General features: G+C 41.4%; 1 protein-coding gene across 2 annotated transcripts; it reads right to left on the bottom strand.

Annotated features, from left to right (window-relative positions):
- Nucleotides 1–521: 521 nt before the first annotated feature.
- On the bottom strand, nt 522–24033 carry LOC308080706 (C-X-C chemokine receptor type 3-like). 2 transcript variants are annotated; one of them, XM_080422654.1, is made up of 12 exons: nt 23988–24033; nt 14115–14230; nt 13784–13825; nt 13427–13446; nt 11992–12054; nt 11668–11709; nt 11409–11433; nt 8011–8071; nt 7024–7077; nt 6077–6190; nt 5013–5291; nt 522–4548 (listed from the first exon to the last, which is right to left on the bottom strand). In XM_080422654.1, exons 9-12 carry the CDS (start codon nt 7045–7047, stop codon nt 3889–3891), a joined length of 1077 nt encoding a protein of 358 aa, XP_080278780.1. In that variant the 5' UTR covers nt 7048–7077; nt 8011–8071; nt 11409–11433; nt 11668–11709; nt 11992–12054; nt 13427–13446; nt 13784–13825; nt 14115–14230; nt 23988–24033; the 3' UTR covers nt 522–3888. The 2 variants fall into 2 exon arrangements, with proteins under 2 accessions (XP_080278780.1, XP_080278779.1); XM_080422653.1 differs by lacking the exons at nt 8011–8071; nt 11409–11433; nt 11668–11709; ... (3 more) ...; nt 14115–14230; nt 23988–24033 and having other exon boundaries at nt 7024–7306.
- Nucleotides 24034–24501: the final 468 nt, after the last annotated feature.

The following is a 24501-nucleotide window of genomic DNA, read 5'->3' as shown; positions in this document are numbered from 1 at the left end:
AGTAGTGGTTTTCAACCTGAAACTTACTACCTGGGATGTTTTTGGTCATTGTTATATTTTACATAGCATTAACAACCCATTTTAATCTATACAATGTTTCAGTCTCTGAATACAACAATGCATTGGTGTGTGAGAATAGACCTTGAGATAAAATAATGAATGAATGAATGAATGAATAGCAGTTAGTTGGTATTTTTGGTCATAAAGTACCGCTCCTCAAATGGAGTACCTATAGCAGCAACAATTAGCTTTTCCGTTTTTGATACAGAGACAATTTAGGAATATCCAGTGGATTCATTATGCTACAGGCAATGCCAAGCACACATTGTATATCAAGGGCCATCGCGGGGAAAAGACTGGACCTGTTCCAAAACTCTTTTTTGAAGGACATCAGTCTGTTTGTAAGCTGTAATGTAATGTAATGTAAGCTGTTATGGCTGGATTTATTTTAGAAGAGCAATATTTTAGGGTGAAAAAATGTTTATTCGATCCTGAGCCATTGTAAAGTGATCGGATCAGATACAGACATAGGGTTATAATGCACAGTTTTAATACATTTTTACAGTATATGGCAGAGGTATTCAACAACTAGATGAGACAGGGGGACAAAATTGAAAGATGAATTGGGGCCACAGGACTGAGGACAAAAATGTCATGGTTAACTGTTTAACCGGTAACTGATTAATGTGTAACCAGTTAATACCAACAGTTAAATGGTTAACACATCGTTTTATTTTATTGTTGTTGCAAATGCACTTTTTCCCCCAACCTAAAGTGATGACTGGAGACAGATGCACAGTAAGACTGCAATTGCTTCATGATGATTGCTGCCCAATTCTGCCTTAAGTTAAACTCAGGGAAATATAGTACCTTGTGCACTTCAGCAAGTTGACATGTTGACATGGACCTGGTCCTGAAGGCTTTTCACAGAATAACAGCATATTTTGCAATAGTAAATGGTAAATGGTGCATTTATATCAGAATTAACATTTTATATGTAAAATCAGGGCCCCATTTTACAGCTCTAATTAATGCCACTTAAATTAACTTAGCAAACCAATTGGCAGTAACATGTTAGATTCATCAAAAACACCCGTCCTTGGTTCTGGTGACTCATCCTGCCCTCCTAATACAATTTTATTGTAATAATTTTTTTTCATTTTCCAAAAAAAGTTATATAATAAATGAAAAAATAATTGAAAAAACACTGTCTCCTCACATATTAGAAAGACAATATCAGTCACCAGAACCAAGGACAGGTGTTTTAGATGAATCTAACATGGTTAAAATGGAGTTTGAAGTTACAATGGGTTTGTATAGGAAGGGGGCCTGTCTGATAAAATGAATATCAAATATCTAAATACTGAATCAAGCAACTTAAAAACGTCTTGGGGCCAATGTTATTATTTGTTCAAAACATTTTGTTAAAACTTTCTTTGGCTATTCAAAAAATAGCAGATATACAAGCTCATAGCGCGGAACTCGGTGCCGCGTTAAGAGCTTGTAGATCTTCTATTTTTTTAAGATATAAAAAAAAAGTGTAAATCTTTGAATAAATATATATATACATTTATAACTCAAGTCTAGGCAAAGCAAAGATTTGAGGTAAAAACATACATTCAAAGATTTGCAAAAATGTTCAAGATTGTTAAAACAAAAATATAGCAGATCGACTAGCGGCGAGTACCGTGCTATGAGCTTGTAGATCTGCTATTTTTGAATAGCTCAAGTATAAGATGTATTAAAGTGTTTAAAATCTAACATGACAGGTCTTAATGGCTTAAAGCATTAAGAGGTGCAGAAATTAAAGAACGATTGTACAAGCTTTGGTATGTTTTTTTAGTTTTAATATGTATTGTGATTGAAATTACAGTTGAAGGATAGTTATGTTCAGAGTAGATCAATGTTAACATTAAGAAAAATGTTTTTATCCATTGGTTGCGAACGCAGCGGAACAAGTGGAGCTTACTATGAAACCGTGCTCGGGTTGTGTCATCTCTGTGTGCAGTATGTCTCTGTATCTCTGTGTGCAGTATGTGTGGCTCAAATCCTCAGCCCTGTGTGCAGCCAAGTAAATGTCCAATATAGACGTACCATACATCAAATGAAAGGTCTTTGAAAACTGAACACGCCTGTCAAGGTTGCGTTTAAGCCCGCCCCTTCCCCCGGAAGCCACGCCCCGGAGAAGGCTCCTAAAAACTCCCCATTGAAACCCCATGTTAAATGAAAAGTGCCCGAATCGCTCCGAAACTTTTTCTACCCCCCCTAAGTGGGGGTCTACGAACAAATGTTTCGGCCTCGGATTTTTGCTCCGCCCCCCGGAAGTGGGTGAAACAGGCACTTCAAACACTTTGTTGAATTGTTCAAAAACATTCAAAGTTTTTTTTTTGTGAATTTGTATTTTTCTAAGATGCTCCTTTTAACGCAGATTTTTTTTCTATTTTTTATATATTTTTTTATTGGTTACTTTTTTTTAGATGATTTCTTTTCATTATTATTGAATTTTTTTGGCGTTCGCTTCCCGCGTTCGCGCGTCTTACTTGTACAATAAAGAGCATGACATACCAAACTGATTCGACTACTTCTCGGACTGGGGCCCATGACCCACCTCTCTCCCACTCACTTTGCCAGCCTAGGCTGGCTCAGGGTGGAAGACAGGGTTAAACAACTAAAAATGGGACTGGTCTTCAAAATTGTAAATGCAGATTTGCCCGAAATGCCCCCTATACCCGCATATCTGTATAATTACCTCGAAAAAGTTAGTGACACCCACAGTCACAAAACTAGAGGGAGCGTAAACAACAATCTGGTACCACCCACCCATAAAACAAAAAAATTCTCCTTCTATAGCACCCAAGGAATGGAATAGTCTAACCCCATCCCTCAAAAAATGCAGTTCGCTGGGCCCATTCAAAACAGCCCTAAAAACTCATCTTTCTGGAGGCCTAAAGAGGAGCTAGTACCAGTTTCCCTGTAGACAGACGACCCCCCCCTCCCCTTTTTTTGTACATATTTGTTTATTTTCTAATGCTTTTTTTTGTATATAATTTTTTATTTTCTCATGCCTTTTTTGTACATAGTGGTAGATATTTTTTCCTCTGTATTCTTATGTTGATTTTTGAACTGTTTGGTTGCTACTATATATGTCTATGAAATTAATTCAAGGACCCCAACGGAAACAAGCCCGCAAGGACTTTTTTGGCCGGACCTTTTAGACAAAACCATTATAAATGTAACTGTGTTGTTTTACATTTTTTTGCCTAATAACAAATTCAATCAATCAAAAACATTAGTGTTACACTGCAACCTATTTCAAAGATCCAGAAAGATAACAACATAATGTAAACAAATTATCAGAACATCATGGGACTACACTACTACTAAGGTAAGCAAAACGGTTTAAATGTGGTCCATCAGGTATTTTTTGTAGAGAACCTGCATCTGCATTTAAATGCATTCATATAGGTTTCGTGTGAATAATTTGATAGATCTTAAAGGTATATAATGCCTACAAGTTGTTTAGATGTTATTTAAACATCTGATTTAATTATAAGTATATTAATATCCTTATTAAATAGACGTTTACATGACGTCTAAACAACGTCTATAGTCTATAATAGGGTTTAACCCACTGAGCATTTTTCGGGCTATTAGACGTCTAAATAACGTCTAGGCTAAAATTGTTTTATGACAGGTCTAAAAATGAAAGTTTTTTCGACGTCTAGGCTAAGCTTAGACGTTGTTTCAACGTCATTTGAACGGTTATATATTTATATCTAGCCGTTCAAATGACGTTGAAACAACGTCTAGGCTAGGTTTAGACGTTGAAAAAACTTTAAATTCTAGACCACTCATAAACCGGATTTAGCCTAGACGGCTAGGTGACATTTAGACGTCATTTAAGCGGCTAATAGCCCGAAAAATGCTCAGTGGGTGACGGCGGAACTTTACGCTCATTAAGACATAGAGCACGGGGTTGAGGCTGCAGTGGATGTAACCCAGGGTGGAGGTGTCAGTCATGGCTTTTTCCAGAGAAGTCCTGCTGCTGCAGGTCAAGTTGTTGCCACTGGACAAGGACATGTTGGACTGAAGTGTGTCCACCATGAGGGTGATGTTGTAAGGTGTCCAGCAGAGGAAGAAGACCGCCACCAGGGCAAGGATGACCCTGACAGCACTCTGCTTCTGGAGGCCCTGGGAGCCTCGCTGCAGTTGCAGCAGGATGCTGGCGTAGCAGAATATCAGGACAGCTGATGGCAGCAGGAAGCCCACAATGTGGTAGAGCATACGGGACCATACAGTCGTTGACTGGGAGAAGAGCTGGTAGTCGCGAATGCACTCTGTCTTGTCTCCTCGTCTATCATCTTTCACGGCCTGCAGGAAGATCCAGTCGGGGATGCTGAGGATCAGGGAGAGGAGCCAGACTGACAGGCAGCTGGAATGAACCAACCAGGCCTTCTTGCGGGAGAACATCTGGGCAGCGTGGACGATGGACAGGTAGCAGTCCAGACTGATACAGGTCAGCAGGAAGATCCCACAGTAGAAGTTGATCTGGGGAGAGACAAAGTGAAGAAAGAAAGACCAGAGGAACAAAGAAATGATGGAGTGTTACCAAACCAGAGCACATATAGGCTCAAGTCAACTGCAAGCCTTCTCCTTTTCTCAGAAATGTGTATATGATATATGTGTATAAATATATATTGGTGCACACTTAACAGATTACAGTACAAAGTGCATCGACCATGGTCTACACTTTGTCTGGTGATTTGACAAGAAATAATAGTCTACACTCCATAAAAAAACTCTCTCCCCAATAGCTAAACAAAAATGCGCCCCATCTTCTTTCAGGGTGTTGCTGTGCTTGTTTCCTGGTATTTTAAACAAATTAAGTCAAGTGTGGAATAGTGCGTAGAGAGGGAGTTGGATGCCATGGTGGATGATAATCCAACTGGTTTAACAATGCTCTCAGGTCTGTCCTAGTACTTCTTTCCTGTCATATACTCAGCAATCGTTACCGTGAATATTGCTCCGATGATCTTGCACAGGGGGGTCCCAAAGCTCCACCCCTGTTCCTGAGCGGACTGTGCAGCCCAGAAGGGAAGGGTCACCAGCAGCAGGGTATCAGCCACACCCAGGTGGAGGATAAAGGTGTCCGTCACATTCCAGTCCCGCCTCTTCTGAACCAGAACCCACAGGAGCAGTCCGTTCCCCAGCAGACCAATTACCAGAGCTATTGTGTACAGAACTGGGATGAACGTCGTCTCAAAATACATGGTCTCATTACTGTCACATACCTACAAAAACAAATCCAAAAGGAAACAAAGCTGCATGTTAATTTTCCCAGTGTGCATTATGTATGTTTTCGTTCAGCCACATGTCGGCACTGTTTGCTTACTATTGACAAGATGGCCCTGTGACCTCTAACCCAACCATAAAGGAATGATATGATATTTTATTATATGATACAAAAGAAAATTCTCCTTGTATTCAAGCCATCACAGGGTGAGTAATGGATCGAAAAAAATTGTGTGAAATATTCCTTTAATTTGCATTAAGCCACATATGCAGGTCATATGCTCATTGTATGCTCACTGCAGTTGACAAGATCATCTGTAAGGGTAAAGAACTAACAAAAAAAGAAAAGCTCAAATTCATCTGAACATCCACTAAAATATCGGTCATGAGGGGGCTATTTTATAATTATTAGGTGGTTTGTTTTCCTTAACATAAAAAAGCCTTTTTAAACAGCGTATGAATCGACAGCATGCAGGGTTGTTGGGGTAAGAACTAGAATATCCACGTCTCCAGACACTGCTACTATACTGGTAAAGGTTTTACACATAATTACACACTAATGGAATATAAAATAACATTTTGCATATTAATTCACTATTTTAGGCATTAATGAATAAACAAATTAATTTGGCTGATAACATTATATCATATTTGATCATGTTATAAACTGTGTTATATGTTGTTACATACTGAGTTTGTCAGTGGTAACAAATGTGGCTCATTTCACAACTGGTCACTTGAATAAATGTATTAGAAAGACATTGCTGACATTACTGTCACATACCGTCCCAAGGTCACCATAAGATGTCACCATGTCCCTATAATTAAAAGTACTGCTCTCGATATATTCGTCCCATTCGGCAAAGAAGTCTTCGTCCACTGTATGCTTTCCATCACTCTACAGAAACAAATCCAAAAAGAAAACAAAGCTGCAAATACCTTTTCCTCTGCATGTTTTCGTTCAGCAGCCACATGATGGTGGTCTACTTTAGGTAAAATAATTACATTCACAGAGGTGTAGGGAGCAAAGTTTTGTGTTGTTCTGAATGCACCCCCCCCCCCCCCCCCCCAAAAGAAAATTTATAGTGACTTCACATAATCACACTATACATTGCATTACAACAGTGATTATAATGCATTATAACATTATTATAATGTATTACAACAACTATGAGAATTATAATACACTATATGATCCTGTTCAAAAGGAAATTCAGGAAAGTATTCTGATAGACATACAAGTCATTATAAAATTATTTCTTTGTTACGATTGTTGTTATAAAGCTTTATGAATATTGACTAACGCTTATAATGGTGATTATACAATGTTGAAAGCATTTTATAAGCATTTTTGGCATATGCCATTTTAATTTATACTTTTATACTATATAATAGGCCAAAGTTCCTTATTGCCCCTTTTTGTCCTGGCAAAACAAATGGTATACTGCAACAGCATTTTTGGCATATTCCATTTTAATTTATACGTTTATACTATATAATAGGCCAAAGTTCCTTATTGCCCCTTTTTGTCCTGGCAAAACAAATGGTATACTGCAAACTAACAAATAAAATCTTCATCAACAACAACAAAACACCACTCTTTGAATCAACATTTATAAGGGAAATATTATAAACAAAAGAGAAAAGGCTCAAATCTATGACCAAATGCTACTACTCAAACTAATGGATGATATATGGCAGCCGATCAAAGTTTTAAAAGTGTTGATTTACCCAATCATTAGGTCCCTTGTCCATGGTGTTGCAGCTGTACAGCACAGAGATGAACTGAAGTTCATGACAGACGTTAATAGCAGAACAAAACCCCAAAAGGAAATGTGCATGAGCTGCACACATGCACAGCAACTCTTAGATCCCCTTCCCAACCGCTTCAAACGCCTGCAATTTATTATTATTAATATTATTATTAATAATAATAATAATATAATGGACGGGAGGCAGAAATTATGGTTTCGCCCCTGTCCGCCAAGAAAGAACCTCCACCCCAAATTTATCAAATCGGCCTTGTGGTGGCGCTATAAAAGGCTGCATGTTATGGCCTATAACTGTTAACCCGTAGGTTGTACAATTAATAAATAAAAATCCCCTGGATTCCTTGGATCATGATGCAGCCTATTGATTAGATTTTCGTCCATTTCACGTTTTCTTCACAACACACTTTTTGCTACTACTCCTGCAGATTTCATCCAAAATGTACACAAATCAGTACATATCTCTTGAGTCATACTGTATAGGATCCAAATGTTTCAATTCTGTTCCTTCTAAAGTTTACGGGAGCTAAACAAAATGCCATAAATCAGGCACGCAGCGTCCAATCTGCCCCACATTTGCATCACACGTCGAAGCGGCCTCTAAACAACATACTGCAGGGCCAAAAGTGATTTGTTGTTATTATGAGCTTCCCAGCTTAAGATTTTCACATGTTACCAAAGTGCATCTAAGTGACAATAAGCTGAACCTGAATCTGAATCTAAATCAGAATTTCACTTCCACCCATAGGGGGTAAAACAAATGCTACAAATGTCTCTGTTTGATGTAGAAACAAAGATTTTTTCAATTAAGCATAAATGGACTCATGATCGACAAACAGGGTAAACGGGTAAATACAAATCATGGTTTCTGCAACAAACCGTTTGTTTTTCAAAAACCTGTGTCTGTTTCCCCTCAGAGAAGTTTAGTCTGTAACTATTGTCTTCACACCTTTTTTTGTGTGTCTCTGCAGCGTCCGGTGCAGATGCAGTCTGTGGCAAATGCGAGAACCCTGATGGAAGAACAAATCAACATCAGCACGCAAGCAAAACAATGTTTTTTAAATTAATGTTAAGCTGATTTGACTTTATGATTTGATTTGATTTTGGTAAAATAAATACAAGTTCCAACACAATATAACTTCAACCCAGGATGTACACATAAAGTGGACCCATGCATGCTTTAGTAAAAAAGACACACGCGCACACGCATGCACGCACGCACACACACCTATACGTACATGCATTTCCTGAATATGTTTTGCAATATGTATGTTTAAGTGTTAAAACCACAAGAAGCCTTCAGCCTCCACCTTTAGTCGTCAGCACACACACACACACACACACACACACACACACACACACACACACACACACACACACACACACACACACACACACACACACACACACACACACACACACACACACACACACACACACACACACACACACACACACACACACAGTTATTGGAAAATGGCAGGAAGATCAAAAATATGTCTTAGAACACAGAGGTTCTGCTGTGGCATCCAGGGAGTGTGTGTGCGCAGTTTCACAGCGACAAGTGGCATTTCTTCCTCTGCCTAGTGGGAATGTGCGTGCAAAATGTCACGGAAATTGCACACTGTGTTCATGATTTGAGGCATTTTGTTCAAAACAGAGCACTCCTGCAAACTTTGGAAGCCAATCTTAGCTAATCAGGATGGAATATGAAAAATCTGAAAGACCAGCTTTGTTTAATGACTATAGAGATACTGCGTACCGATTTGCGTGATGTTTGGACAAAATCTGTAGGAGTACTGTAAAAAAAATGTGTTTAGAAAAAATTGGCCTCCTGGTGACGCTATAACAGGCCCCTGTGAAAACTTTGGGGCAGAGGTTCTGCTCTGGAATCCAGGGAGTGTGTGTGCACAGTTTCGCTGCCATCATGCCAACGGTGCCAGAGATTAGCTGTTCACACACCGAACCACACACACAGGGACAGACGGACGGACAGACAGACGGACGGACAGGCATGGCCGAGCCAAAGTACAAAGACAAAGTAGTGAAAACAACAGCTCATGTGTCGCACCGTGATGCGCTGTGCACTTGTGGATCAGCTATTTTCACATTTGAAATAGGGGTGGGCTTAAGTGGTTAATTCATCATATATTTTTTTACGTTTGGGTCCCTGCAAGAGATGTTGTCTCCGACAGGCCGAAAGGCATGGCCGAGACTATGTTTTGCACCCTGTCCGTCCGTCCGTCCGTCCGTCCGTGTGTGTGTGTGTGTGTGTGTGTGTGTGTGTGTCACGCCGTCCGTCTGTGAACAGTTAATCTCCGGCACCGTTGGCTTGATCGCAGTGAAACTGTGCACACACACCCCCTGGATGTCAATTCAGAACCTCTGGCCCAAATTTTTCACATGGGCCCGTTATAGCGCCACCAGGAGGCCGCTTTTTGCATTTTTTTTTTCGACACCAAGAGACACCGACTCACACAACTGAAGTCCACACTGAAGTAATGAAATAAGCAGCGTGACTTCATATGAAGTAAAGAAAGTAAGGCAAGCACATTAAATAATTAGCTGTTGCTACAGTTCTGCTCAAACAAAGCGTTGATTGTTGGCTTTGCGTGTCCGAAAGTGCAGTGATGTGTTTTGTCCATGTCTCCATGGCGACGCAGCAGGCGTCCCTGTTTTACCCTATACAGTTCCAGTTCCTACGCCTCAACGCCCCTAAGCCCCTACGCTATGAGGTAGTTGGAGTGCTCTTGTGCTCTGGCAGACCCCTGACGAACATGGCTTGGCATTTCAATTTTAGTAGCTAGATAATAATAATAATAAAAACAACAACGATGCATCTATAGTATTATTATAATCATCATCATTATCATTATTAGTAATAGTAGTAGTAGTATACATTGCTGTGATGTCATACAAGGATATTGTACAAAATTCCCATAGCCACCTTTATTTGCCTATTAAGGATAATTCCTTTTAACAGGACGTTCATGAAAGTCCTTGCGGGCTTGTTTCCAATGAGGGCCTGTGAGCAATTAGGGGTTAAGAGTCTTGCTCAGGGACAAATTTCATTTCATCGACACATATGCTGGCGTGGCCTGGAATCGTACCTGGGGCAACCAGGGCCTCTGGCTCCCTAGGCGGGCTCACTAACCACTCAACTATGGCCGCCCCATATAATATTATATTTTAGTTATTATATTTAGTGCAGGCCGACTTCAGGCACCCTAGTCTGAGGACCCATTTTTGCACTTCAGTTTAGGCTTCTGTTTGGGCACTCCTAGTAAGAGAGGACCCCAGTTGCTGTGCAGTTCATATGCAGCTACACAGGCAAACATGATGACAGAATGTGTTCTTGAGGAAGTAAGCTCATTGTTTGTTCATACAGTGCAATATTAATTCATGTTGTAACAGTTAATTGTCAGAATTCATCTACATATTCCCTAAAAAGTTCGTTTTTGGGCATGTATCTGCTATGCTGAGTTTCAGTGGCTAAGCTAACAGGACATATCCTGTGTGTGTGAGCATGCTATGTTACCCTAAGCTAATTAAAATATGAGTTCATGGCTCATTACAGTGATAAATGTGGGTGCTGCTTATTTCCTTATAATTACCGGTGGTTCTAAGCTAAAGTTTGAAAGTATTATAAATAAGTGTTTATAATATAAATGTTTACAGTAATTCTCAATTCACATCAATATGTGCATTCATTGTGTACAGTCTAGTACAAATGTGCTAAACATGCAACTACTGTGCTACTTGTGCTGTATGACATTTATCATAGGATATTAATTTCATGCCATTTCTCCATATCCTTATCGGTTTATTATTTCTGCTATTTCAGATACCATTCATACAATTACCATCTATGTCTGTGCAACCTCCAACTTTATATAAAAAACCATAAAATGTCATCATCGTGTCATCTTTGACTCATGCTCTCTGACCGGAGCCCTGTGGTGGGCATATTGCATCAAACCCCTAAGACACGCCTCCAATAAAGGCTACAATATTTTACAGATATTGTGCATCTTTCCCTCTATATGTCCCATGAGCTACATTACATCAAGCTTCATCACACCGTCATATATTATTCCTATATGTGCTGTATATCAAACAACCACATGACTTCATTCACCGTCATGGCCTGTACACAATCTGTGCTTGTTTTGAAGTAAGCTACAGTTGAAACATGGAATGTGGTTAAAAGGGTGTGTGGAATGGTGTGTTTCAGTCCTGGGGAGGTGAGGGTGTTTTGTTCACTTAATGAAGGAAACGTTCATCTGTTAAATTCACATCATGCATGACTCACCAATGGAATGAGGTTTAGTAACAGTCTATTGTTACCTGTTGTTGATTCTATCTTCCAACACTGAAAATAAAACAATGGATCAATGTTACCGAAAGTACGTTTAGACCACAAGTCAAGGAACAAATGTTGTTTATTCATCAAACATTAATCTGTACGGTCGGTATGTATCAAATATGTTTTTAAACTATCACCATTATCGTATACAATTATTTCCTGCAGTAATACAGTATACATTGTAATGTCACATGAACTACTCATTAAAACAATTGTAATTTTCCTTTTTAGTATCTTTACCTGGTGAATTCACAGCCAGATCAAGTCAAATTTGACCCTCATCTGCAGAGGAGACATTGAAAAATAAGATCATATTCTTCACCTTCATCAGTATTGTACAGAGATATGATGACTCCTGGATGCTATGCATATTTAATGTATTCATATCCGTCTCACATTTCTTTATTTTGAGAATAAAAAATGTCAATGTCATATTGTGATTGTCATACTATACTGCATGTTAAATGGGATGTTTTAGATGTTGCTGTTTTATGTTTACAGCATATAGCACACACTTTAAGCCAGCGTGACAAAAACATAGCGTAGGTGTGAGACATCACATACCTGCATACAGATTCATAAGCAGAAAGCACATGTGACAGATGGGGACAGTATACGGCGGTTGGTCTGGAGGTGACAAGAAGGGAAAATCAGCGAATCAGGAAGTTCATCTGTTGCCAACTTCTGCATTGTGGTATCACTTGACTCCAGAGATCATGTGTACCGATTTATGCATGCTGGCAATCTACAATCTACAGCTGGCAACACAGATTGCGTGCGCGAATCTGGCGCTCAGTCAGGTCTGAATAACACAAGTATTATATTGGCATCACTGCATAACATATCAAAGAACATAAGGAATAATTCATTTAATTTAATAATTGTAATAGTTTGTTAGTTTATGTATTTATTCATGTAATACCTTATGTAGAATATGCATATTATTTTGTTATCATACTATTTCACCAAAAGAAAACCAGGACTGTGATGGCTTTGCATTTTAAAGGGTATATCTATCCATATACTGTAGCAAATGGCAGCATGGTGCTAGTTTGTAGTTTAATGTGAATTGTTAGCACAGGCACAGCCTACTTTCTCTGCCCATTAAATGGTAAATGGTGCATTTGTATAGCGCTTTTATCCAAAGCGCTTTACATAGATTAGATTGTGCATTACATTCACCCATTCACACACACATTCACACACAGATGGCGGAGGAAACCATGCAAGGCACCAACCTGCTCATCGGGAGCAATTAGGGGTTCAGTGTCTTGCTCAAGGACACTTCGACACTAACTGTGGGGGAACCTGGGATCGAACTGGGAACCTTGGGGTTTCCAGTTCACTCTACCCGGCCACTCTACCCCTGAGCCACTGCCGCCCATTAGACCAAAGACCCCCCACAGATCACTGTCTCCCAAACAGTGGGTTGTGAGTAAACCCCCCCCCCTTTTCTTCTTTAAAACATTGTTGTCATTGTGATACTGGTAAATACAGGAACTTAAAGTATACAACAATAGTTCCATTTGGTCCAAGTCAGAACAAAATGATCAGTTGGATCATTAAAATGAACATTCTCTGAAAATACACACAGCCATCTGTTACTGTAACCCATTGGTTGGCTATTCAAAAATAGCAGATATACAAACTCACTTCGTGCCGCGCTATGAGTTTGCAGATCTGCTATTTTTGAAAAATCGTAAAAATGTGTGCACATCTTTGTATTTATATATTTGTTATAACGTTTTAACTCAAATCTTTGCTTTTATGGGTCCCTGGAACATGAGATGGGGGCCGGCGGACAAATACATAATACTTTTGCGGGGTTCTTGACATGAAAAAATGGAGCACCCCTGATATAGAAACATACGTTTTTTTCAGAACACTGTTTGGATTTAGAAGACGGCCTCATGTCTTAATGGGTTAAATTCATTCAAGCTGTCAGACAGCTCTGAGACTCACCATGGTTTAGTAAGGTTTAGTAACAGTGTATTGTTACCTGCTGTTGATCTTCCAGCACTGGAAATAAAACAATAAATCAATGTTACTGAAAGTACAATTAGACCACAAATCAAGGAACAAATGTTCCTGAGAAAATGTTGAAAATATTCCACAATTTTAGAATGCTTCATCTCTATCATCCTGTAGCAGCACATTAAACTTCCAGAGTTGTAATTATGCAAAGCAATACTGTTCAAACATCAATGATCTGTATGTATCAAATATGTTTTCAATGATCACCATTATCATATACAATTATTTCCTGCAGCAATACAGCCATAGTAGGCCTATACATTGTAATGTCACATAAACTACTCATCCAAACAATTGTAAATGTCCCTTTTAGTATCTTTACCTGGTGAATTCACGTCCAGATCAAGTCAAATTTAACCCTCATCTGCAGAGGAGATATTGAAAAATAAGTATTTCTTTACCTTCATCAGTATTGTACAGAGATATGATGACTATATTATTTATTCATATCTGTCTCATATTTCTTTATTTTGTGAATACAAAATGTCAATCAATCAATCAATCCTGATTGAATGTGTCATACTGTGATTGTCATTGTTATAATGTATGTTAATTGTGACGTTTTAGATGTTTTATGTTTTATTACAGTACATTTAGCACACTATTTAAGCCAGTGTGACAGCAACATAGCGTAGGTGTGAGACATCACATACCTGCATACAGATCCATGAGCAGAGAGCACATGTGACACATGTGACAGGTGGGGACAGTACTGTGGGTGGGTCTGGAGGTGACTAGAGGGAAATGCAGCCAATCAGGATATCAGGACCTGTTGACAATCACTGAATTAGTCACGCTCATCCTGGGGATGGAATGTACCCAAAATGCAGAAAACACTCTTGACACAAACAAAGTTGGCATACTGAAACCTCTTAACTGAAATCTCAGGTACACCTTGCAGGGCAAAACTTAGAAATACTCTCAAAAACAGAAACTGGAGTAGGAACAGAGCACATGGCAACAAACAAACAACGAAGAAGCAACTTAACTGAGCACACAGCACATAATAATTCATAATAATTTAGTCCCCACTCCTTGCAGAGTTCTTTGTCACTGTATAAGTATGCAGCACATACATATATGTATGCACATAGGTGAAATTCGTACACTGCATTTACCCATCCTATAACTACTATTAGCAGTGAGCAGCCATAGACCATATTCACACGGCGGCCATGTTTCTATGAAGTCAATGAAAGTAGCCCCCCCGGGTGGCGGCACTTTCAATGTTAATTTCCAATATGGCCGCCGTGTGAATATGGTCTATTCTACCACACTCAGGGAGCAATTAGGCGTGAAGAGTCTTGCTCAGGGACACTCAACTCAACTCAACTCAACTTTATTTATAGAGCACATTTCAAACAACCACAGCTGCCACAAAGTGCTGTACAGTGCATAGGTAATAAGTAAAACAGTAGCTAAAAACACAGTATACAATGACAACACACAAAACAAGAAAAACCGAGGGGGGGGGGCAGCACAGGGTCGATCAGAGGTCTCATGCTATGTTAAAAGCCAAAGAATAAAAGTGCGTTTTAAGAGAGGTTTTAAAAATGGCCAGAGAAGGGGCTTGCCTAATCTGCAGGGGAAGGTCGTTCCAGAGCTTGGGGGCCGCGACCGAAAAAGCTCTGTCCCCTCTAAGCTTCCGCTTCGCCCTCGGAACCTCCAGCAGCATCTGGTCAGCTGACCTGAGGGAGCGGGCAGGAGAGTAGGGGTGGAGGAGCTCAGAGAGGTATGGAGGGGCGAGACCACTTAATGATTTAAAGGTAAAAAGCAGAACCTTGAACTGGATTCTAAAGTGCACGGGCAGCCAGTGGAGAGAGGCGAGGATGGGAGTTATATGCTCTCTCTTGCGCGTGCCAGTTAGAAGACGGGCAGCAGCATTCTGTATTAACTGGAGGCGTGCAAGGGAAGATTGACTGGCTCCAAGATAGAGGGCGTTACAGTAATACAGCCGAGAAGTAATAAATGCATGGATTACTGTCTCAAAGTGCTGTGTGGTTAAAAAGGGTTTTACTTTGGCCAGCTGTCTCAAGTGAAAAAAGCTAGACTTCACCACTGAACTAATTTGGCGATCTAACTTAAACTCGTTGTCCATTTTAAAACCCAGGTTGGAGACTGTTGGCTTCACAAACTGAGCCAGGGGGCCTAGATCAAATGGAGGGCGGTTACAAGAACCATTTGGGGCAAACACCACCACCTCAGTTTTCTTTTCGTTAAAGCTTAGAAAGCTTAGGGCCATCCAGGCTTTAATGTCGTCCAGGCAAGAGAGAAGAGGAGCAGCGTCTTTCTTCTTCAGGGGGACGTAGATCTGGCTGTCATCAGCATACAAATGGAATGAAATGCCATGTTTCCTGAGGATGGACCCTAGCGGCAGGAGATATAAAGAGAAGAGCACCGCAGCTAAAATTGAGCCCTGTGGAACACCATAGGACAACGGAGCCGGGGAGGATTCTGAGCCAGCGGCGCTGACAGACATGGTTCTGCCTGTCAGGTAGGACCTGAACCACCCTAGCGCAGTGCCACAGATACTCACTAGGTGCTGCAAACGCCAGAGCAGGACGTTGTGGTCCACTGTGTCAAATGCAGCCGTCAGGTCCAACAGGACGAGAATGACATAGTCGCCCGCATCATTAGCTAGGAGGATGTCATTAAATACCCTTACTAGGGCGGACTCGGTACTATGCCGGGTTTTAAAGCCAGACTGGAAGACCTCAGGGATATTATGCTCCTCTAGAAAAGACTGGAGCTGGGCATAGACAACCTTCTCTAATATCTTAGAGATAAACGGCAATTTCGATATGGGCCGGAAATGAGCCAACACAGTGGGGTCGAGGCCTGGCTTCTTAAGCAGTGGTTGCACTACAGCATGTTTAAAACATGTGGGAACAAGACCAGAAAAGAGACTGCCATTTATGATTTCTAGTACCATGTGTGCTATGCTGGGGAAAACCTCTTTAAAGAGGCGGGCCGGGATGACGTCGTGAGGTGAACCTGAGGCCTTCATGTGGCTGACTACATCCTCCAAAAAGGACAATGTTACAGGTTCGAAGGAGCTGAGCACGGCGGGACATGGGACACAAACAGAGGGGTCAGAGGCAGGAGCAGAGATGAGGGCCCTTGTATTTACCACCTTGTCAATGAAAAAGTGCAGGAAGTCATTACAAATGTCAGGTGATTCAAAACAGACGGGCTGAGCGATATTAAGAACAGAGTCAATAGTTTGATATAGTACACGTGGATTAAGACGGTTAGACTCAATAATATTCGCTAGGTGATCTCTTTTTGCCTCTTTGACAGTGTTCTGGTAGGAGAGCCAGGATTCCTTTAAAATCTGAGAAGAAACCTGCAGCTTGTCCTTCTTCCATTTACGTTCTGCTTTTCGGCACTCCTGTCTAGCTGCACGGGTTCTGTCATTAAACCAGGGCTCGGGCTTTGCCCTGGGCAACTTGGATTTCAATGGGGCCACAGAGTCCATTATGGTCCCACACGAGGAGTTAAACCAGGAGCATAGTTCCTCTATGGGAACAGCCGAGACAGACGGGACACAAAGCTGTTCAAAGGCAGCTGAAAAGCGACTAGCAGTGCGGGGGTTAAGAGTCCGACAGAGTCTAGCAGGAGCCCTAGAACTAATCTCAGTACAAGAGAGAACAACATCAAACAGAACAGGGCTATGATCAGAGAAAACAGTATCACAGATCTCTAGGTTAAGTATAGGCAGCCCATACGAGATAACGAGATCTAACGTATGTCCACGTTCATGAGTGGGACCAGACACATTCTGCACCATGTTAAACGATTCAATAAGGTTTAGGAAGTCCTTCACCATCGGTTTGTCAGGGCAGCAGACATGTATATTCAGATCCCCGAGAATCAACACTCGATCATAGTTGGGCAATATTCCAGCCAGGAAATTGGAGAAATCAGTCACAAAATCCTTGTTGTATTTAGGGGGTCGATAAATGAGTGCGCACAAAACAGGCTCAATACGACCCACCTCAAACACTGTCACTTCAAAACTGGAGAAAGAAGCAGAGCATTGCTTGCATTTGATATCATCCTTATAGATGACCGCTGTTCCCCCCCCCTGCCGGCCCGAGGGGCGCGGGGTGTTGAAGTAGGAACAGCCGGCCGGCAACAGTTCAACGAGAGCGCTGCACTCACCCGCCGCCATCCACGTCTCTGTCACACAGAGGAGATCCAGGGCGCGGGAGCTGAAGAAATCCCTCAGGATAAACGTTTTGTTTGTCAGCGATCTGGCATTCACCAGGCCAATCCTGACAGGAGCTGGAGCCTTTGATCCGGAGGAAATAGGAGCGCGGGTCAGCGACCGCAGATTGCGGGGATTCACCCCGCGTCTCCCGGGCCGAGGAGCACAGGGGCGGCCAGGCTGGGATAGCACCTCCAGGCTGGCAACCGGAGCGAGGCAGGTCGCGCTGGGGTCCCAGAGTCGTTGCGGCAGGGCGGATGGAGACGATAATCCAGGTTTCACGTAAGAAAAGGACGAAAAGCATGCCAGGGCTTTCAGTTTCACCAACTTGCCGCTCCGTTTGCCACGGCGGCGGAGCCGTTTCCTCCTAGGCGGCGGGGGAACGACTCGGAAAGATTCCTGTTAGGAGCGGCGGCGCGGTTTTTTGTCCATTGTGGCAAAATGAACCACTAAACATGGCATTTTGTCGGATGTCCAGGAGGGATTGGCGATCGTACACCAGCAGAGACTTAATCTGAACAGTGCCAAGGCTTAGACACAGCAGGAACACAAACCAAAGCGAGAGCAGTAGACGAGCAGCCAAACACACTGGCGCCATCTTCCATGTTGATGTGTTGATGACACACATCAACACGTTGCTAGCCTGGCCTGGAATTGAACCTGCGAAAACCAGGGGTTGCCAGTACCACAGGAAGTAGGGGTGCTGGGGGTGCGACCGCCCCCCCCCTCCCCCAGGTAATAAATCGGTAAAATCAGGCAAAAATAAGAATTCAATAACATAACTCTAACCCTAATACTAACCCTAAAACCGAAATAAAGAAACCAAAAACTGGGGAAAAAACGAACCCAATCCGCCCAGAACCGCGCGTGGGGGGTACTCATGCATGCGCGCGCATGAGGTGCGCATACCGCACCCCTAACCTAAAAGGTCTTCCCGCGGCTATGGGGGTTGCCCAGGCGGGCTCACTAATCACTCAGCTATGGCCACCCCATCTTAAGTAACCTGACAGTCTCATTAACTCAGACGGACCACAGCTGGGTGCCCAGGTGGAACCAGTCCTCTCGATCAGGGCCACACAGAACGAGGGCAAGAACACACTGGGCACAAGGACAGAGTCACATTAGGGGCAAAAACTGGACAGGGAGGGGGACACAGAGCAGGGGCAGAGGCCAAGATCGTGACAGTATCAGTCTGTGGTGGGGAGGAAGAGCCTGCTTGTGAAATGCTGGCAATCTGAATGGCATGCGCACGCATCCACTGTGAGATTTCAGCCTGTCATGCAGCGATGCACTCTTCAACCTGAGTGGCAGGGGGTGGAGAGAGAGAAACACAGTGTTTACAACGGTTACAATCAACCAATAGTAAGGAGTATAAGGATCAGATCCTAGATCAGTTCAGATCACTAGAAGGGCTGTCACCATCATGAAATTACACTTGACCATTGTCTTACAAATAATTGCGATTAGCAATTGATTGGAATTGTCTTTTGGAATGTAGCTTTTAGGCTTTGTGAACAAAAATTGCATAATATGGCAAATAACTTAAATATACGAAGAAATGAATGATACCAATAATAAAAATAAATAATATACTATGGCCAAAATAGGCCATATTTAATCATTTTATATATTTTTTATTTTATATATATATACAGTATATATATATATATTTTAAAGTAGTGGATATAGCCGATCTACAAGCTCACAACGTGTCGCATTACGATACATTGTGAGCTTATAGATCAGCTATTTCCACTACTTTTGAATATGAACATTTTGCAACATGGAAAGGATTATGAAGGCGATTATATCATAATTGTGACAGGCCTATCAGTGACACTTCAATCAAACAATAGTAACAAAACTAACGTCTAACTGACTGATTCCTAGTGTCACAGATGAAAAAGAGAAAGAAGCAGTGGATCACTCAGCTTTCATTTCTAAATGATTCTAACATGAAGGACACATCCAGTCCAAAGGAAAAAAATCAGTTTAGCTTCACAAACCACTTTGTTTGTTGGAGTTTATTTGACCCTTGTTGGAGTTTATTTGAAATCCTCAATTAAAGTATTGTCTGTAGCCTACTCACAGTTCCTTTGAACTGAAAACTTTAGACAGCTGCTACAAGATCAAATCAAATCAAACTTTATTTATAAAGCACATTTAAAAACAACGGAAGCTGACCAAAGTGCTGTACAAGGTTGAGACAAACAAAGCATCAACGCAATTCAATAAGCGCCATAGGCGCACAGACAAATACAGTACATTGTTAAGACACAGTAGTGGATCAAGGGCAATTAAAAGCCAGAGAGAATATGTGGGTTTTAAGGAGGGATCTGAAAACCCCAATGGACTGGCAGATCGGATGGGGAGAGGGAGGTTGTTCCAAAGTGCGGGGGCGGCAGCAGCAAAAGCGCGGCCACCCCTGGTCCTTTTATTGGTTGGTGGGACGATCAGTAATGACTGATCAGCAGACCTTAGGGCCCTGGCTGGAAAGTATGGTTCTATAAGCTCAGCGAGGTATAGTGGAGCTAGCCCATGTTGAGATTTAAAAGCAAATAAAAAGACCTTAAAATTAATATCTAAAATTGACCGGGAGCCAGTGAAGTGAGGCCAGGACAGGACTGATAAGCTCAAGTCTTTTAGTGCCAGTAAGAAGGCGGGCCGCAGCATTTTGGACCAGCTGTAGGCGCCTGAGAGATGACTGTTCTAAGCCGGTGTAGAGGGAATTGCAGTAATCGAGTTGTGAGGAAATGAAGGCATGAATAGCTATTTCTAATTGTGGTCAGGGGAGATAGGCCTTAACCTTGGCGAGAAGTCTGAGTTGAAAGAAGCTAGCTTTTACAACGGAACTGATGTCAAATTTGAAGGCGCTATCCAGGATTACACAAGATGAGAGGTGAGAGGGCACGGTGGCGCCTGCAGTAACTTCTTTGTCTCTTCTGGGCAGCCAATCACGGTCCTGCATTCACTTCTTGTGGTCCTTAATTCTCTGCTTGGGCGGCGAATCGCGGTCCTCCATTCACTACTTGGGCGACCAATCACGGTCCTGCATTCACTGCTTGAGCAGCGGCCAATCACGGTCCTGGATTTACTGTTTCACTGACCAGTTAAATCTTTCCCCCAACTCCCGGACCCGCCCCCGTCATTCACTGCTTGAGCAGCGGCCAATCTCGGTCCTGGATTTACTGTTTCACTGACCAGTTAAATCTTTCTTGGGAGGTGTATTGCACTCTGATACATTATAACTCTATGAGCAAATGGCCACCGATCGGATATTACATCAATGAATTGCTGTAATGTTTTCACAATGAATTTATAGGACCTTATAACTCTGGTTAAACCACCTGCACTGCATGCACTGATGTGCTTGCTTGTAGAACCACTACGTTATACAAAGCCTGCAGAAACACCTATAAAAACATAGAAATGACTGAGGAACCAGCTCTAAATACTTTGATCCTATACACACCCATACAAGATGTAACAAAGAGGCGAGCGGAGGGGGAAGCCTGCAGAAACACGGCTAGTGTGGCCTTCAGCTCCACAAAACAGTTTGTTTCAATTACTGTAAACACCATGCAAGACTGAATCATTGTTCTGACCGTATGGATTGATCATGCTTTGATAGAGTTGTATTACGTAATGCAATACAATTTCATCAACAAGGCAATTCAACGTGCTTTACACAAAACATCAAACAAAGAAAAAAAAAAAAAAAAAGCTCTGGATAGTTCATGATATCGTACAGGGTCAGAGATGTATTCTGGCCCTAGAAGACCATTCACTGCTTTATAGATCAACAGTAATATTTTTGAAATTGTATTATTTTACTTAGCTACAGGGAGCCAGTGTAAAGACTTAAAGGGATATTTCACTTTCAAAAATGTCTTTTTAAAGTCTACTCAGGCTTTTTGTGAGCACACAAGCCTGGAAAATGAAAATGATATAATAAAATGAATGAAAAAAGTAATTGAAAAAACACGGCCCCTGACGTATTAGAAGGACAATATCAGTCACCAGAACCAAGGACGGGTGTTTTCAATGAATCTATCATGGTTAAAATGGAGTTTGAAGTTACAATGGATTCGTATACAAAGGGGGTGTGTCTGATCAAATGAATATCAGATATCTAAATATTGAATCAAGCAATTTAAAAACTGTCTGGGGTGTTCATTAAAGCCTGAGTAGACGTTAAAAAGACCAAAAACATGTTTGAAAGTGAAATATCCCTTTAACCACTGGAGTGATATGCTCCACTTTCTTGGAATTAGTAGCCTACTCGGGCAGCAGCGTTCTGAATCAACTGCATTAATTGTTTTATTATTTATCTTATCAAACATGTAATAATGCCTACTGGTGAATTCTAGGGTGACCAGATCCAAACTGTTCATTTGAGGGACAGAAGTACCGCATGTGTGGGACAATGTGGGACGGGCGGTGGGGGGGATTAATAGCAACGTATTACTTAAGTTGCTATTAAATGCCTTGATGTCATATTCGTCCATAGGCCTAATACTGCCTATCATTTTGTTATTAACCTGCTGTAGGCTGGGGATATTTCTCATGTTATTTTAACAGGCTTAAAAACATATCTTGCTGGAAAAGAGACAATGAGAGAGATTTACAAGTGGAAAGCCAACTATTAGGAGGATAGGTTCAAAATGCAACAATTACATGGTTTCATTTTGAACCGTTGCTTTTAAAACAAGCTTGCAAATAACTGTGCGTTCTAACTTGATTCTGTTGTAGACAGGGGTCATCAACATGTCCGTACACGGATAAACATGGCCGTGCAAGACATGTCCATGGCACATTTTGTATATTGGTTATAATGTGTACTATCTATCCTAAATATTCACAATAATCTTTTTAAAGAATTTGTTTGAATGATTTTGGTGACTCGTAAAGTGTCCGGATGAAGTCATGCTCATTAATATGTTGCTGGAGATTTGTCGTATTGGTACCCGTACATGATTGCATCAGGTGAGGATGCAAGACAAGACAGACACCTGGAAGTAATGTTAATAGCTGCCTTATTCTTTTCATTGTTCCACTGGCATACATTACATCATACTACCTATGCATAGACTTTCTCATCAACATCGAATACTTGTTCACCTTAACGGAAACCACAACTCTTGAAACTGTACAGTAGCCTACCTTGACAAACAAACAGAAAACAAGTTAGCTTGTCCATTGTGGAGCAATTTGAAAACCCTGACAAAAACATGCATTCATATCGTCCTCCGTCCTACCATGTTCAGGTGTGCTGGTTTGAATGTGAACCCCAACAAATGAGTGGGGCAGTGTGAATTAACACAGGATTGACCCGGGCAGCATATCAATGGTATATGTGTGTTAACTGTTCATTAAGCTACTACTATTTTTCAACCACATCTAATGAGACAAGACATCAGTGCGAGTTTGGGAACAGATGTCATGAGTCAAAAGACATGAATTGCAACTATGCAGTGATGGTGAAGAAAGGGAACTTGGAAAGGCACTTTCTGACAAACCACAAATCATTTGACCTTTCCAGCAGACAGAGAACTGAGAAAGATTAATAAGGAACTGAAATCTCAGCCATATGTATTTTTGTACCATACATGGAACTGCGATGTCATCAGAATTCTAAGTATTTGTCTCGTCAACGAGAACTGCACAGTGATGGTGAAGAAAGAGAACTTGGAAAGACACTTGGGACAAACAGAAGCAAGCCTAAATAAGCCAGAGACATTTGCCCATTGCACATTTGAACTAGATACCATATTCTCAATCTCAACTCTCAATTCCTATACCAATCGATCAACTCCAAAGCACAGCAGTAGGCTAAGATAGCGCAAAAATGCTTCTTGTTTGTTTTTGTCTGAGTTGACAGTTTTGCCAGATTCTGTGAGATAAACAAGCGACAAGGTCGATGAAAACAAGTCCAAAAGAAACGACCAGTTTCACCACTTGAGCCCTATTACATCAGCTATTTAAAAAAAAAAAGCAAGCCCAAATAAGCAACTACACTTCAGAAAGAAGCCCAAACAAAAGCAACCTGCAACTATGAATATTTACAAGCAACTTACAGGAATACAAGCCCAAAGTCACTTAGAATAACAGACCTGGCAACACTGGCCAGATCTTGCAGGCCAGCCTGCCAGCTCTTAAGGCAACAAGGTGAATTCACCAGACAACAACAATGTGCGCATCGGCCGACTGCTTTTGCTGAATTAAATGCCAACTTTTGCCAACACACTACCAGTATGTTGTAGTCTGAAGTAGTCTGTTTGGTGGAGAGTCACCTTTAGTCAAAGAGACTTTTTACCTTCATCTGCAGAGGAGACGCTGCTTCTTCACATCCATCAATGTCGAGTGTCTGAGTTCATCTGAGGGTGTTTTCTCTTCCTCCAAACTCAACTAGAAAAACATCTGTGACGTCAAACTGCTCTATGCTGACACTGCATGTCAGTTTACATTTAGTTGTTGAGCTCTGTCTGAGCTAAATGTTTATGTATTGTTGTCAAAAACACACTATTCAACATGTATGTACAGTACACTGCAGTAATAGTAACGGATGTTCCACATGTATAAAATGATACAAGCGGTATGTATGGTTAATGAATGTCAATCAAAGCTTCTTCCATTTCAGCCTGAGCTGCAGTTTATCAGCAATGTGTTTTACTGCAGGCATCACGTCTGATCATGTCAAGAACAAAATCCAAACAAACACAACTACCATTGTTGATGAATTCAACTTCAAGCTACCAAATGCACCCCTCTTCTCTCAGCAACACACACACACACACACACACACACACACACACACACACACACACACA

This window comes from Gymnoscopelus braueri (genome assembly GCF_963280865.1).
Source record: "Gymnoscopelus braueri genome assembly, chromosome: 24".
Lineage (NCBI taxonomy): Eukaryota > Metazoa > Chordata > Actinopteri > Myctophiformes > Myctophidae > Gymnoscopelus > Gymnoscopelus braueri.
This window is presented reverse-complemented; position numbering and strand designations above follow the sequence as displayed.

What these genes read in the sequence shown, in the direction of transcription:
- LOC308080706 (XM_080422653.1), bottom strand. Translation starts at nt 7,146, where the DNA reads ATGTGTGCAGCTCATGCACATTTCCTTTTGGGGTTTTGTTCTGCTATT. An exon ending in ACAAGGGACCTAATGATTGG is followed by an intron (nt 6,191 to 7,023) that starts GTAAATCAACAC and finishes TTGTTTCTGTAG; the next exon opens with AGTGATGGAAAGCATACAGT. An exon ending in CTTATGGTGACCTTGGGACG is followed by an intron (nt 5,292 to 6,076) that starts GTATGTGACAGT and finishes TTGTTTTTGTAG; the next exon opens with GTATGTGACAGTAATGAGAC.